This window comes from Stegodyphus dumicola, chromosome 1 (assembly GCF_044657685.1).
Source record: "Stegodyphus dumicola isolate Sdum_Otavi_A_Nest chromosome 1, ASM4465768v1".
In the NCBI taxonomy this organism is placed as follows: domain Eukaryota; kingdom Metazoa; phylum Arthropoda; class Arachnida; order Araneae; family Eresidae; genus Stegodyphus; species Stegodyphus dumicola.
This window is the reverse complement of record NC_140768.1, coordinates 111,215,242-111,229,875: the sequence shown is the minus strand read 5'-3', so window position 1 is coordinate 111,229,875 and position 14,634 is coordinate 111,215,242. Positions and strand designations below refer to the sequence as shown.

The following is a 14,634-nucleotide window of genomic DNA, read 5'->3' as shown; positions in this document are numbered from 1 at the left end:
CAACACACTAAAAGGCACACTCTTGTTTTAGGAGATTATAAAAATTCTGTTGTCATTTCCTTCTTTCCATCAATTAGCTATAAAGTTGCACATATTTTGCAGAAATTTAACTTTCGGGTTGTTTATTCTCCCATCAATAAAATTCCGAGTTCCATACTTAAGGACCCCATTCCAGATATGAATTCCTGGGGTATTTATAGGATTCCTTGCCAGTGTGGTTTAATTTACATTGGCCAAACTAAGAAAGCCTTAAAATTTCGCGTCAAGGAACATGAGGCATATGTTAGAAAAAAGGAAACACAGAAGTCTTCTGTTGCGCAACATTGTTGGTCCGAAAATCACACTTTCAATTTTTATGCTGCCAAAATTATTCAAAAACATCTTCCATTGGAGAACTGGATTTTCTAGAGGCATTTCACATTCATAAAAATCTTTAAGTTCTAGTTAACGATCCTAATTCCAATCCAAATTTGCCTTCGGCCTTTAAAGAAATTATGTTTTAGTTCTGGTTTCACCAACAGATGGTGCCACTTGCTTATTCTTGTCCAGGCTTTCTTATCTTATCTAATCGTTTTTTCCTATCTTGTTCATTTGCGGTTTTGCAGCTGAGGATGGTGGTTCGGTAAAACCATCGAAACTAGTCCTGTGAAAATTTTGTAAATATAACGCTGATTTTTGTTGTTTGACTTCTGAATTAGTATTTATTCGGCGTGTTATTGTGTCTTAACTCTAAACGGAGCTTTGCAACAGCGTGCCATCATTGAGACAGTACTCCACATTCTTTCACTTATTTTGCTGATCGAAATCAAAAATCTTCCTTAAAGATACCATTAATAATTCTAATTAGGAATGAAAAAGGAACTTACTCTTCTGAATGCATAATGCTTGTACTCTTTAAGAACTGGAAATGGAACATTTCGTCACCACAGTGTGATAGAACTCACTACATAAAACACAGAACACAAAATCGTTATTCTAAAGGGAAAGATAATCTCTCAACTATTTACGACTTATGGTAATAGATGTTGAGTTAAATTATTTGAATATGACAAAGCAGACGAGAACTGAATGACGAGACATTAATTTGATTATGGCAAAACACACTTGAACATGGCATTACAATTTGCCTATGGGGAATGTTTCATGGAAGGCTTTTTAAAGGGGACTAGCTTGTATTCACGATACAGAGAAGACTATGAAAACCAAACATACAGCTAATTCGTTTGCCTGCGATCAGATCTGCGTGGAATTGCCCGTATGCAAAGGTCTTAACCACTTGAACACTCTCGGTGGGGGCTAAAGAGGTAGGAAAAGTGACATTTACAGATAAACTACTAATGAATATAAGCAGCTAGATTAGTGAAGATAACTAAATAATCAAGAACTTTGAGGAATAAAAAAAAAATTAATTTGAAGTAAAATATATTAATATTTAATTGGATATTCTAAATTTTACGTTCTTTGGTTCATTTCGTAATTTTCTTAACAGTTTGACATTAAAGAAATCCTGAATACGAAAGAAATGATTTTATTCGTCAAAGTACGATAAAAACAAAATTAACAATTAATATACACACTGCTATGTAGATATATACCAATATTCCGTCTCAAGTCGTTCAGTTATCTAGTTAAATCGTCTAGACGAGCGGTGACTTGATCCCCTGGCTCCTGGACTTGAGCAGCTCTGACTGGGTGGCTCTGCTTACTTTTGTATTATTTTAGTCTTTCTTTTTACATTTTATTAACGATTCCAGTTTAATTATTTACAAATTCTAATTTTTAATTTCCACAATAGTACACACTTAATATATAACTTCACATTTCATAAGGCATAATTTTTCATTTACTTATAAGGGGGTAGTGTATATATATATATATATATATATATATATACAAACGCACCCTCTTAACCGGCTTGAACGCTCTCACCTGGCCTTTATTCTCGGAATCGTTGGTCGTATTCATACACTTTCAACTACAGAAATGTTTTAAATGATAAAATATTTCTGCTTCGGCAATTTCAAATTTTCAAGAAATTCTGTTTTAGATAAATAACGAAATCTAACTTTGAATGGGGTATTCTTATACTTGTATGCGAGAAAATTTTATACTCGTAAAAAAAGGGGGGAAAGAAGAATGACTCTCGTACGACAAAAATATTTAACATCAAAATTGCAAATTCCAGTGGTGTCATCTTCCACTTGCCCTGAGAGATCGATTCAATAATTTAGAATAATTCGAGGAAATAAACTTAAATGAAGTGTAGCAAAAAATATGCATAATATAATAGGCCTTACAAGGAAGCCATGTGGTACCCACATCCGATTTTTTATAAGAAATATTTTAGGTGGTAAGCGGTTATTAAGATAAGGCCGAGATCTCGATCAATATCAGATATTTAGAATATTGTTATTCTCAGATATTTAGAATTCTACTGCATTCAGGAAACTTTATTTCCTCGCGCATCCCCCATTTTTTTTTTTTTTTTATTTATTATTTATTTATTTATTTATTTTTTTAAACTAATTTTATCGTCTGAAAATCGAGAAGGAAAATTTCCGCAAGTCATTTAATTTCGGAAGAACATAACAAATGGAAGGTAGTCATGGGCAGAGTACATGTAACTATCACAATCATGGAGGTAGGAAGTAAGTCCTTTCCTACCTTCATGATCACAATATTATTTCTTTCAAAGAGACTTGTGTTCCAGTAAGAATACATAGTACCATTACAATAGAGAGCCGACATCTGATATTGTAAAGCCGCAGGGGCATCCTGACCCAGGACTTCGAAGAGAAGGGCTAGCTTCATAGAGCTTTTCCCCCTGAAGCAGAAAGTGAGAAGTGATGACGTAGCCATGATGACGCTGAGCGCGCCAATATAATTCACAGCTTGGAAATTAGCGTTTTTGAACCAGCGTTTAAAATGAGCTGTGTGTGAAAGATAGCTATAATTTGGAAAAGGCAATGTTACTGCTTTATGAATTTTAGACTGAACCATTAAAAATTTAATAATGCTTACTCAATTTTAAAATAATAGATAAAATGTGCTACTCTTTTAACATAAAGTTCCGTGGTTTTTTTTATTTTTATTTGCAGGTTTTTTTATTTAATGCACGTTTATTTCTAATCATTTCTTTATTTGCATACTAACTGAGAGAATTTTTATGCTGCTTCTAAGATAACTATAATAGCAGTTATTTAAATTTACTCAAAAAACAACTTTACATTGACATAGGTTTAAACATATATGACATATATGGCAACATTTCTGCTAACCTACGTTTGATTTTTTGCCTAATTGTAAATTTTACATTGTTATAATTCTCTTCCGATTCAATATAATAGATATTTTTTAAATAATTTTGTAATTTATACTTATATCTATATTACAATTAAATAAATGTATATAAGATTGTTACCTTAATTTTGACAAAATAGCTTTATTCAGAGTACCTAAAACAGTTATTTAATTTTTCAAAAGTATGAGTAAAGGAAGCAGGTCTTTTTATGCCAATTACTTTGATGTTTTATACTATTATATTTTATCTAGAATGCTAATCTAGCACAAAATCTAATCAATAATTAGTTACAAAGGATACAATAAGAATAACTTTACAAAAGTACTTTACAAAATCAGTTTGTTAAATACTTGTTATTCTTGTTGGTACTATTTTGGTACTATTCATAATACCGAAGAGGCCCACCAGCGGCCGAGCGGTAAAGTCGCTGAACACTGCTAGTTCGGTCCGAGGTTGGAATCCCGCGAACGGGCTGGCTGCATGAGTGTTTTCGTGGTTTTCCCCATGTGTAACGTGTATACGAGCCAGTTTTCCTTAGAAAGTCCTCCACGAAGGCATCCCTCCCCTTAGGCAGATAGCCCTAGTGTGCTTTGCCATAATTAAATACACACATACACATAATACCAAAGATATTATCGATTAACTCATAGAAGTCAGATGCTTTCTGATTTCCTGTGGGGTAGAGTACACCTTTTGCGGTACTTTTTGAAAATAATGTTTTCTCTGGAGCGACTTTTTGTCTCTCGTTTCCCTTGACCATTAAATAATTTGGTTTTAGTTTGTGACACAATTTGATTTCTTCTCAATCTCTATTTAAAACCTCTTTAATAATATCAAAATTTCAAACAGTTACATCTTCTAAAACAAATCCTCTATCTAAAACGCGGTTTCTCAGTAATTTGAGGCAGAGCGCGAAATGAGACTCTGATTCAAACAAACTGCACATTTTGAAAAGAACCAACTTAGTCCAGTTTAGAGTCATAGCAGAGTTTTCAATCTATATGCAATTCGTCGAAACTGAGAACGCATATTTTTTCTACAGAATACAAATATTCGCCTCTTTCCTTCTTTAGAGTAAGAACATTACTTTAAATTCTTGGACTACACTAAAATTTAGAAAACACTAAAAAATAAAATAAACACCATTTCTTTAATTTGATAATACTAGGTAAAGATATTCCAATTTTTTTTCTTTCCAAAAATCATAGCTTTAAGATGACAGAGCTCTTATGACGATGCTACGTGAAATATTTTCACTAGTCCACCTGATTTTTTTCTTCTTTTTCAGTAATGCATTAATCTGCGTCTTTATAAAAATAGGCTTTAGACATTTTTCCAAATTCTCCGATTTGTGCTCCCCCCCCCCAAATTTCGCTATTTGAGATTTTAATTTCTGATACCAATTTCTGTCTAGATGTCGTCCACCTTCTTTGTCGCTGAACAAACATTCTAAAATTCATTTTCTCTATTTTTCAATACTTTAATACAATTTAATACAATTTTCTAAGGATATTATCTTGTTCTTCAAATTATCAATGCATTCTTGTTTATCCTTAAACATTCAGGATGATCTACATTTTCATTTGTGAGTTTAATTTCAAAATCATTAAAATTTGATTCATTATTGTCATCATCAATTTCGATTTATTATTGTCATCATAATTTACTTTCGGCACAGCATTCCATTCCAACAGTTTCTTTTTGTGGCTATCCAAACAAGCGATTTTTCATATCATCTTCATAAACACTGTATAGAAAATGTTCGCTGCAAATTTTTCCGCTCTTCACGTTAATAGAATCTTCTCTTTGACATTTGTGTATCAATACTTTCTTCAAAAGCAAACTCTCATTTGGATCCTTTGGTCCCATGAAATAAAATATCTCATCCTTTCATACTTCTGTAAGTGCTACGGCACGTTACTGCAGCGCAAAAAGCCATATTACGTAAACGATACTTTACAATATAGAATTTAAAATAAAAACTGACTAAAATTACATATATATAAATTATTTTAAATATATACATTATTAGAAAACAGATATATATATATTATTAAAATTAATTTGGGATATGTAACCTCTAGAAAATCGTCTCGCAGCTCAATGAAAATACTGTTTTAAACGCGGGAAATCAGGACAAGTGGCATCACAGTGACGTCAGATTATTGCCTGTTACGTCCCCCCACTAGGCTCCATGGAGGTAGGAAGTAAGATGGAGTCGCCCTAAACAAGTTTCTCCGTACCCTGCTCTGAAGCACCGGCGATCCCTACGTGGTGACCAAAACATTGGGTCATTTACCATTGAGTTCTATGGGATTTGACGCGTTCGGGTGTAAATATTTTGTAATTACGTCGCAAATATACATATAAATGTATATATTTTCTTTTTCTACAACACTTCAGAGTCCTAAGTATGTGAAAACAACATATTTTTAAACAACATTTCATTCTGAACGGAATTAAATGCTATACTTTTCACAGGACAGTTTTCTCAGAATGGTTTAATTTGAATGAAATATTTTCACAAGTTTTCGTTAATTACATAAGAAAAAAAATTAAGGTAATTCGATTTTATTCGGTTAAGGTACAAAAATTAAGATCAAAGTTTATTGTATTATTAATATTAAAATTATGCATTATTTCTTTTCTATTTATAGAGCTTCTTCCTAAAATACTTTCTTAAATATGACATGATTTTTCGGCTTCTTTTAAATCAAAAAATGTAAGTCAATTTATAATTAATGCTCTATTCGGTTCATTTTAAATTAGAGAATTATTAGGAATTAGCGAAATACTTTAAATAAGTATTTCGCTAATTCCTAATAATTAAATATGTATTAAATAGTATTTCACTTTCTCTGAACATTTCTGAAAGGGAATAAAATAGGTGGTTTTTTTTTTTTTTTTTTTTTTTTTTTTTTTTTTTTTAAGTATTATTTAAAACTTGTAACTGAGTTATTATAAAATGTAAAGGGAATAATTCTTTTAATTATACTTATCAGATTTTTTTTTTTTTTTTACCCTTCATTTCAACAATACATATTCCAAAACTCTTTATTACGTTCTTAAGTGCGCATCTCATAGCATTTGCTTTACAATACCTTTTAACAGATTGCTTTCCAATACGAACAATTCTTGCTTAAATAGTTTTATAACGTATTTGTCAACGGGATTTCAATTTATGTTTACAGTTCAATATTAAGGTTATTATATATTTAGATAACATTTATAATCATTATAAATTAGATACATTTAATCATTAGATTTCTTCACAGTACTTTCACAGTTGTTTATAAGTGAATAAATTCTTCATTTCAAATACATTTATAAATAATTTAATGAATATTTAAGTATTTTGTCAAAGGCAGATACATGCTTTTTGCAAGCACATGCATAAATACCCATACATATTCCCTATTTATCATTTCCTGCATGTGCAAATCTTTAATTTCTGTGCATTCACTATATTTTTCGTGTAAAGTAATTTGCACTAATTTAGCATACACCCGAAAGTTTTACATAAAAAATATATGAATATAATTTGAATGAAAATTAAAAGTATTATTTTTAATACCCACTCAAAGGTCAGTTTTTTTTCAAAATTCCTCCACGATGGCATCTCTCTCTTTAGGCAGATAGCCCTTGCATGCGGTACTCTATTTAATAAAACCTTAATCTGACCTATGTGCCTAATTACAAATGTTTTAACATACATAATTTTATATTTACATTTAGCCATCAAGTTTCAAACTTTTCAAATCTTCTAGAAAATAAATTTTGGCAGATCTCTTTTAGCAATTTTCTTAAAATCTATATTTTTGTAGTGGAACAGCTTAGAATTTTATAAAACAAATTCATAATCAAAATCGCTGTTGTTAGTTATCGAAAAATAACCAAGATGTGATTTTTGCGTAAATGTCAGTAAACTATACAAATTGCTATTATCCATTACACTATGAATGTTTCTTTCATGCGAGAGTGTCCCTCTACGGAACTGTCGTGTGTCGAAATGCTATCAGAATCTTGTCAAGCGAGCTTCTGAATGTAAACAAAGAACACCCCGTTTGGTGACCCAAGCTTCAAAGCAGTGCTTCCCTTCTAGCGCGGAATGGCCCCTCCTCCCTTTCCTACCTCCATGTAAGGGACATCGGGGGGAACCAAAGAATTTAAATTCTTTTGGGGAAACAAAGGACGAGATGGGCGATCAAAAGACCACGATTCCGAATGACCTTAAGACATTAGCCACGGACGACAGGCAAAAGACAAGCTACTCATCTACAAATCCGTATGGCGTTCCATGCTCTGTTATGCCTGCCCAGTATGGGCATATTCTTGCAAATCGGATAGAAAGAGGCTCCAAACAGCCTAGAATTGTATATTACGTCAAATTTCCAACTCACCCTGGTAATTCGTAATAACCGTATCCATTTTGAGCTCAAAATGGACCAGCTTAAAACCATATACTATTGTAAATTAGCAAGGAATTTTTTCGAAAGCCAAAAAAAGTATTCAAAACCCTGCCATTAAAATATGCAATTACGACATTAATGATCCTGCTAACTGCAAACGCCTAATGGGCATACTTAGTGTAAATATTGATTGATGTTTTCTTAAGGCCCATCCACACGAGTACGCTCGAAACGTAGCTGACGAACGCGCTTTTACGTTACCAGCGTAGAAGCGTCCAAACGAGAACGCTTGCGAAGAGTGCGTTTAACCAATAGAATTATTTTGCGGAAAAATCAAGTGACGCTGTAATATAGCGTCAACAGAGCTGTATCTTATTACTTCGCTGTGCTTCTGTATGTTTGTGGCAAGTTGTCCGAATCAGATGTTTTTTTTTTTTTTTTTTTTTTTGTTCTTTTTAATAGCTGAAAATTTACTATTAAGTGCAATTATTAAGCAGAGGCAAAACCGCAAAAAATGGCAAGAATGGATCCGAAAGATTTATTTAGAGCGACCTGTTTAAAGAGAGGTTTTTTTTTTTTTTTTTTTTTTTTTTTTTTTTTAAACTGCCTCGTTTGCGAAATGAATATCCGGAATTATTAAATTCCTACTATTAGCTCACACTCTCCCTATATCTTATTCAAATTTTCAGTACAAAAAATGCTTTTTATTCATCCACTCAAGTTCAAATACAATTTTTTAAACTTGTAGTGAAAGACACTTGATGTTAATACAGCTTTTTCACATATTAAAATTTTTAATTTAAAAAAATTCTGTTTGTGTTTTTATTTATTTATTTGTATTTTTAAAATTTTTCTTTGTGGACCTAAGTAGGAATTGACTTAATTTTTTTATTACTTGTTTTTTAATTACTTCAGGATGAGTATCAACCAGTTTGACAGACTTGCAACTTCTATATTGTATGAAAATTAGGATTTATAAAATTGGTTTGGAATACAGTATATAAAGAGTTTGGTTTGGTTTATTAGAATACGGCAAAGCACTCGAGGGCTATTTGCCTTAAGGGAGGGATGCCTTCGTGGAGGACTTTTTAAGGAAAACTGGCTCGTATACACGTTACACACGGAGAAAACCACGAAAGCACCCATGCAGCCAGCCCGTTCGCGGGATTCGAACCTCAGACCGAACTACCAGTGTTCAGCGACGTTACCGCTCGGCCGCTGGTGGGCCCAGTATATAAAGAGAATTAAATTACTTAATTCTCTTTATATACACCATCCACCATATAGTAAAACCAACTTCATATTTTTTTAACTCCCCTCCCTTGGCCTTTTGTTTTTCTTTTTATTTATTTTTGAATTTAGAATGAGGTTCAAACTTTGTACAGTTTATGAGAAATTATGTGCATGATAAAATATGCAATAAAGTAAAAATAAAGAGAGAATTTATAGATGATATATGATAAAGAGATGCAGATATATTATTACATACGGTTTTTTCTTTGCAATGCACTACATAAGGATTTCTATTTGCATTACACATTTTTAAACTAAATTAAAAATAACAATAATGAATAAAATAAGAAATGAAAACAATAATAATAGGTAAAATAAGAATATAATGATTCATGATTAAATATAAGAAATACGTTTCAAAATGACAAAAGCTAACTGAATTACATACTGTCTACGGGTGAGGCTCGAACTTGCCACCTTTCCATTTGCACAGCAGCGCGCCGACCACTCAGCTATGTGTGATATCAGTGTTTGTGAAAAATAATGTAACAAGTAGAAGTCGCTGCAAATGTAATTTAATTAAACTTCAATAAATGATTGCTGTATGACACAGGTTGTAACTTTCCTCCAAAATTTCGTAATTGTATTTTATTGAATACTCTTTACCACTCAACTGCTTTATTTTAGAAGTTGTTATATTGCTGAAGTTAGTTTTTGGTGTATTTAATATTGGGATATTTATAGAGCTTTTTATTACACATGATGTAGCCAATATTTATAATAATTAAGGAGAATTTTGTAAGGCAGAAACTTTGATTTCGTAGAAACTGTAATTTATTTAGGTTCCTATTACTTACGGTGTTATAAATAGGTGAAGCATATGGATATACTGGTCGGATCATTGCTTTATAAATATACAGTTTTCCCCTTTAATAAGAATTTTAAATTTATAACAATATATACGGTTTGAGAAATCTGAAGATGGAGTGAACAATGCTGATAATTTTATTGCTGTATACAGTTATGATATTTCTAAGCAAAAAAAACTCATCTGACGCCATATTGAAACGGGTAAGCAAGAAGGTTTTCTGATTATGACACGTGATAAAAACTCGGTCGGCTATTGGCTATACGCGCGCGTCGCGGGCGAAAAAGCTGAACAGGAGCGTACTCAGTTTTACGTCTTCTGAGTCACGCGAATTTACGCCGGCGTCAAAAAAGTTGCGTCAACTACGTCGCGAGCGTCCTCGTGTGGACGGGCCTTTACTGTTACCTTCATTATTACTCAGCATTTGTATAATATATTGTAACCATGCTTAATATATTATGTATATATCTCTTCTCATATATGCACATTTTTGTATCTTGTTATGCCTTTTGACAGGATCAGTGTCAATTTAATATTTCAAATGACTCAAACTTATCTATTATTTGCCTGCATTTTTATTCTTTTCCCCTTTTAAATTTCTCACCGAAGGAGTTACACCTACTTCTTGTTGTAATGTCTCCCTTTCAGGATATTTGTCACCGGCTCGAAAGGCTTTCACCGGGATGTGTCCCCCATCTGTTTCACTACACCTTTAAATTCTTATCTCATATTAACTTGTTATTAACAATTTAGTGTTAATATCTTGCTTAACTGTATTAACTTTTTATTATAATTTAACGACTTACCTTAAAGTTATTCGTGACAAAATTTATTACTTAACTTGTTACTTAAATTTCTTCATTTAACTCAATTGTTTTTTTAAATTTATAAATCTTTGTGTTAATGCACACATAATTAGTAATTTTTAATTTTGTTCGATAAGGGTAGGGCCTTCAGCCCAGGTACCCAGGTGTATACACCATTCCCCTGTGAAACAGAACGTCTATGTATACATATTCTCCAACTAATTTTCAAAGAAATAATATAAGAAATATAAAAAAATGTGGGCAAACCCTAACATTCCCTCAGAAATTCTAAAGATAAGCATCTTTAAATAGTTTGCAATTTTGTTCTTATATTTCATGTGACGTAACGAGCATTTTACTTGACGCTTAAAAAAAAAAAATCTGATGTGCATACCACATGACTTCCTTGTACAGAATTTTAAATTATACGTATTTTTCTTGTATTTCATTTAAACTTATTGGATTGAATTAAATCTACTTCGTCGACAACGCATAAACCACAATAGAATAAATGCACTCTTTAAAATTCACTATATTTGTTTACCATAGCGACACTCTGGCGTTAGGTTCACTTAATATTTCGTTCATATTATAACTCAGAATGAAGCATTTGAAGAATTATCACATGTTCTATTCAAATACTATAATAAAGCTAGAACAATGTATAAAAGAAATTAAGCAAACAAAACAAAAATGAAACAGTTTTTCACAGACGGTTTAGTATTTCTCATTCAATTAATTCAGTTCTCACTTCGCGACAAGGCAAAAATACATAAAAACTCAAAATATCTGTATTAAAAATTACGAAGTAAATCTTCAAGACTTATTTCCTCGAAAAAATTCCAAAAAGTATTAAGCATGATTCAATTCGCGGTAATAAATGAAGGCGTTATTTTTGTTGTTGCGAAGCTTAGTCTCATTAGATTGGCAACAAATCTCCGCACTTAAACAGCTTTTAAATTGTTGATAATTCTAAAAATATTGCATAGAGATTTACGAAAGGCATAAAAACCTTAACCGGAAGATAAGAACAACATAATTCAATCATTTTTAAAGCAAGAAACGTACAATTTACAAACATATAAGAGTAAAGAAACTGAGATCACTAATGTCGAGTAACAGAGTGGATATATATATAAATATATTTATATACGTTTGGTGCGCCGATTGCAACTAAAATATGAGGTGCACATCTACATGCTATAGCAGTCCTATATACAAAATTTCAACAATCTGAGGCTACTCGTTTTTGAGTTATGCGAGATACGTACGTACAGACGCCACGAAAATTTCTTTTCAGAATTCATTTTAAAGCAGTTTTATAATTTTTTTGGAGGAAAAGAGTCTTTTATTCTGTCCTTACGTACAAATGTAACGCAAAAACATCGTTATATTGCATTCGATAGCGGTCAAAATGGATATTTTCGATGAAATATGCTGCCTGAAACTTTTCGCGATTACAATACTTCCTTTTTCCTTCGTACAAGGAAGTAAAAAGGACGAATATCGCCAAGTTTACCATTAAGGGGACTCGTACACCTTAAACCCCCTCATGATCTTCGAATATGTGACTGTTGCAGGAATTGAGATATTTTATTTATTTTAAAAGCAATTACTTCCAACTTTTTAAAGCTGACTACATAATATAGTTGCTTTGGAAATTAGTAACCAGCAAGTTTGTGTTGCCACAAATATTTTTGTAATTTAATCCTCTCTTTGACAAAATATTTCGCCATGTTTCCATCTTGCGCGCATGATATTTTAAAAATGGCTAATGGTACATACTTGAAATTTGATGGAATTCTTTATATGGGCACTATTTTCTAACTGAACCAACAATCTGATGAATATTTTAGTATTGAAAAATTTTATGGACGGAAACATTACAAATTTTTTTAATAAAATACATTTTATAAACTCAACTCCAAATAATATAAAAATTTAACATGAAATTTTTAGAATTTTAGGTTCACAGTAGTTTTCAAATGTTATAAAAGCTATATATTAAATATGGAATTAAATTATGAAACAGAATGTTTTAAACTGTGCGCGGAAGTTGGATACATGACGAAAAATGCTGTCACAAAGCGGATTAAATTATAAAAATATTTGTGGCAACACAAACTTTCTGATGACTATTTCAGAAAGCAGCTATTATATGTAGTCAGCTGTGAAAAGTTGGTAGTAATTTCTTTTAAAATAAATAAGTTATCCCATTTCTTGCGACAGTCAGCTATTCGAACATCTTATGGGTTTTAAGGTGTACGAGTCCCCTTAAGTTCGCCAAGACGACAAACATAAAAGCAGTTTTTCCGCGAGGAACGCTTTTTTCTGCCTCTTATGACTGCAAAACTTTTTTTGTAAATATGTAAAATAATCGTTCAATTAATATTTCTTTTTATCATTCCTGTTTTAAAAGAAGGTAAAAAGTTTATTTTATAATCGGTGAAAATTTACAAATTTTATATCCGGTTCATTTTTAGATGTTGACAATTTAAAATCATTAACGTCAAATCTAATTCAAAATTCAACTACAAATTCTACAAATTCAAAATTCAATTTTTAAAAATTCACCAAAAATTCAGAAATTAAGTTTTAATTTTCATATAAGTTTCATCTAAAAGATTCTTTTCCATTCTATTCGATGGCGAAAGTAATACATTTCTGATATGCTTAAAACGAAGGTATGTGCGAAAAATCGCTTAGACATTAAAAAAAATCTTAAATTTGGGGGGGGGGGATATCGCCTCACCGCATTGCTTTGTCATGGACAAACAGTTTGTGTACAAAATTTGACCCGTTTGCTTATCAGGAAGTAGGTTAAAAATTAACAAAATTCCAATCACAGTGAAAGAGCATAAGTGAAGTAAAGCTTATAAAAAGCAAGAAAATACGCAGGTAAATTCAGTATATATTCAGTTATCCGAAATCGGGAAGATCTCGTTGTAGCCAGTTGACAGGGATTCTGTACTTATTACTCTTTACTATGTATAAAACGCAGACTTTATCAGTTCAACCTTTGAGTTGCACGAAAGGGTCACCGAGTTTCAAATTCCGCTTTTTAGAGTGAAATAAACTTTTAAAGGAAAAAGAACAAAATCTTCAACTGTTCTTTTGAGACAGCGACAAAATCCTCCGAATCGCGGTATTCAAACGTGGCACGCAAAGACACGACGACCATTTAGGATCGCAGAAGCGTAACAGCCCCATTTTTGTTTTTGAGCGAGAGGTCAGGGAACGGAACAACTTCTCTTTCTTGAGCAAAGATAAATAAATAAATAAAAAATAAAATATACAGGTCTTCCAGACAAGATAACGTAACTAAAAACCAATGACGATGAAGAAATGAATGAAAGCGCTGGCGATATCGTCATAATCATGCACCAGGAATCTCTGTGGAATTCAAATTCCAATTCCACAGAGAATTTTTTCCATCATTTTTCCATGATTATAAGGAACGTTTGGTCAAAGAAAGTCTATGTGAATACATATTCTTTGGTTTGGTATCAAATTAAGGATATGACTAATTCAGTAATTTTACACAATGACTACAGAATGCAATGCAATAAAAGGACATCCTTAAAATTTGAAAAATTTTGATAACAAAATAAAAAAAATTAAATTAATTTTTCATTAAATTTCGCTTACTAAATATTTCTCAGAATGTGCACAAACAAAAACAATAAAACGCATAAATAAGAATACCTATGTTTGTATGTAAATAATTATAAAATTCTTTATTTCTCACTACAGCATGACACTTGATGAGTTTTTGTTTCTGATAATGTTTTTAGCTTTGATGAAAAATTACCTCCATTATAGATTGTAGATGTTCAAATGCCAAACTGATTTTATTTTCTTTTAAAATTTTATTCTTACTTTTCAACTCTGCATTAAAGCTATTAACATATAAATGTATTACCAAAGAAAGTGATTTTACTTTCACTCTCCTCTTTTTCTTATAGCGATTATTATTTAGTCAGAAATTTCCCATAATTTATTAATCTTTAAGCAGCA

The 14,634-nt window shown here is 31.6% G+C and overlaps 1 protein-coding gene across 11 annotated transcripts in view; it reads right to left on the bottom strand.

Annotated features, from left to right (window-relative positions):
• The window catches only part of LOC118191118 (serine/threonine-protein kinase tousled-like 2), a 558,371-nt gene that overhangs the window by 199,993 nt on the left and 343,744 nt on the right, over positions 1-14,634 (bottom strand). The window contains exon 1 of one of the 11 annotated variants that reach the window (XM_085819334.1): positions 867-895. The exons of the other annotated variants lie outside the window; for them this stretch is intronic. Coding sequence (XP_085675460.1) covers positions 867-880 — 14 coding nt within the window. The 5' untranslated portion in view covers positions 881-895. Of the gene's footprint in view, positions 1-866; positions 896-14,634 lie in introns of those variants that run through there. 11 annotated transcript variants of the gene reach the window in all.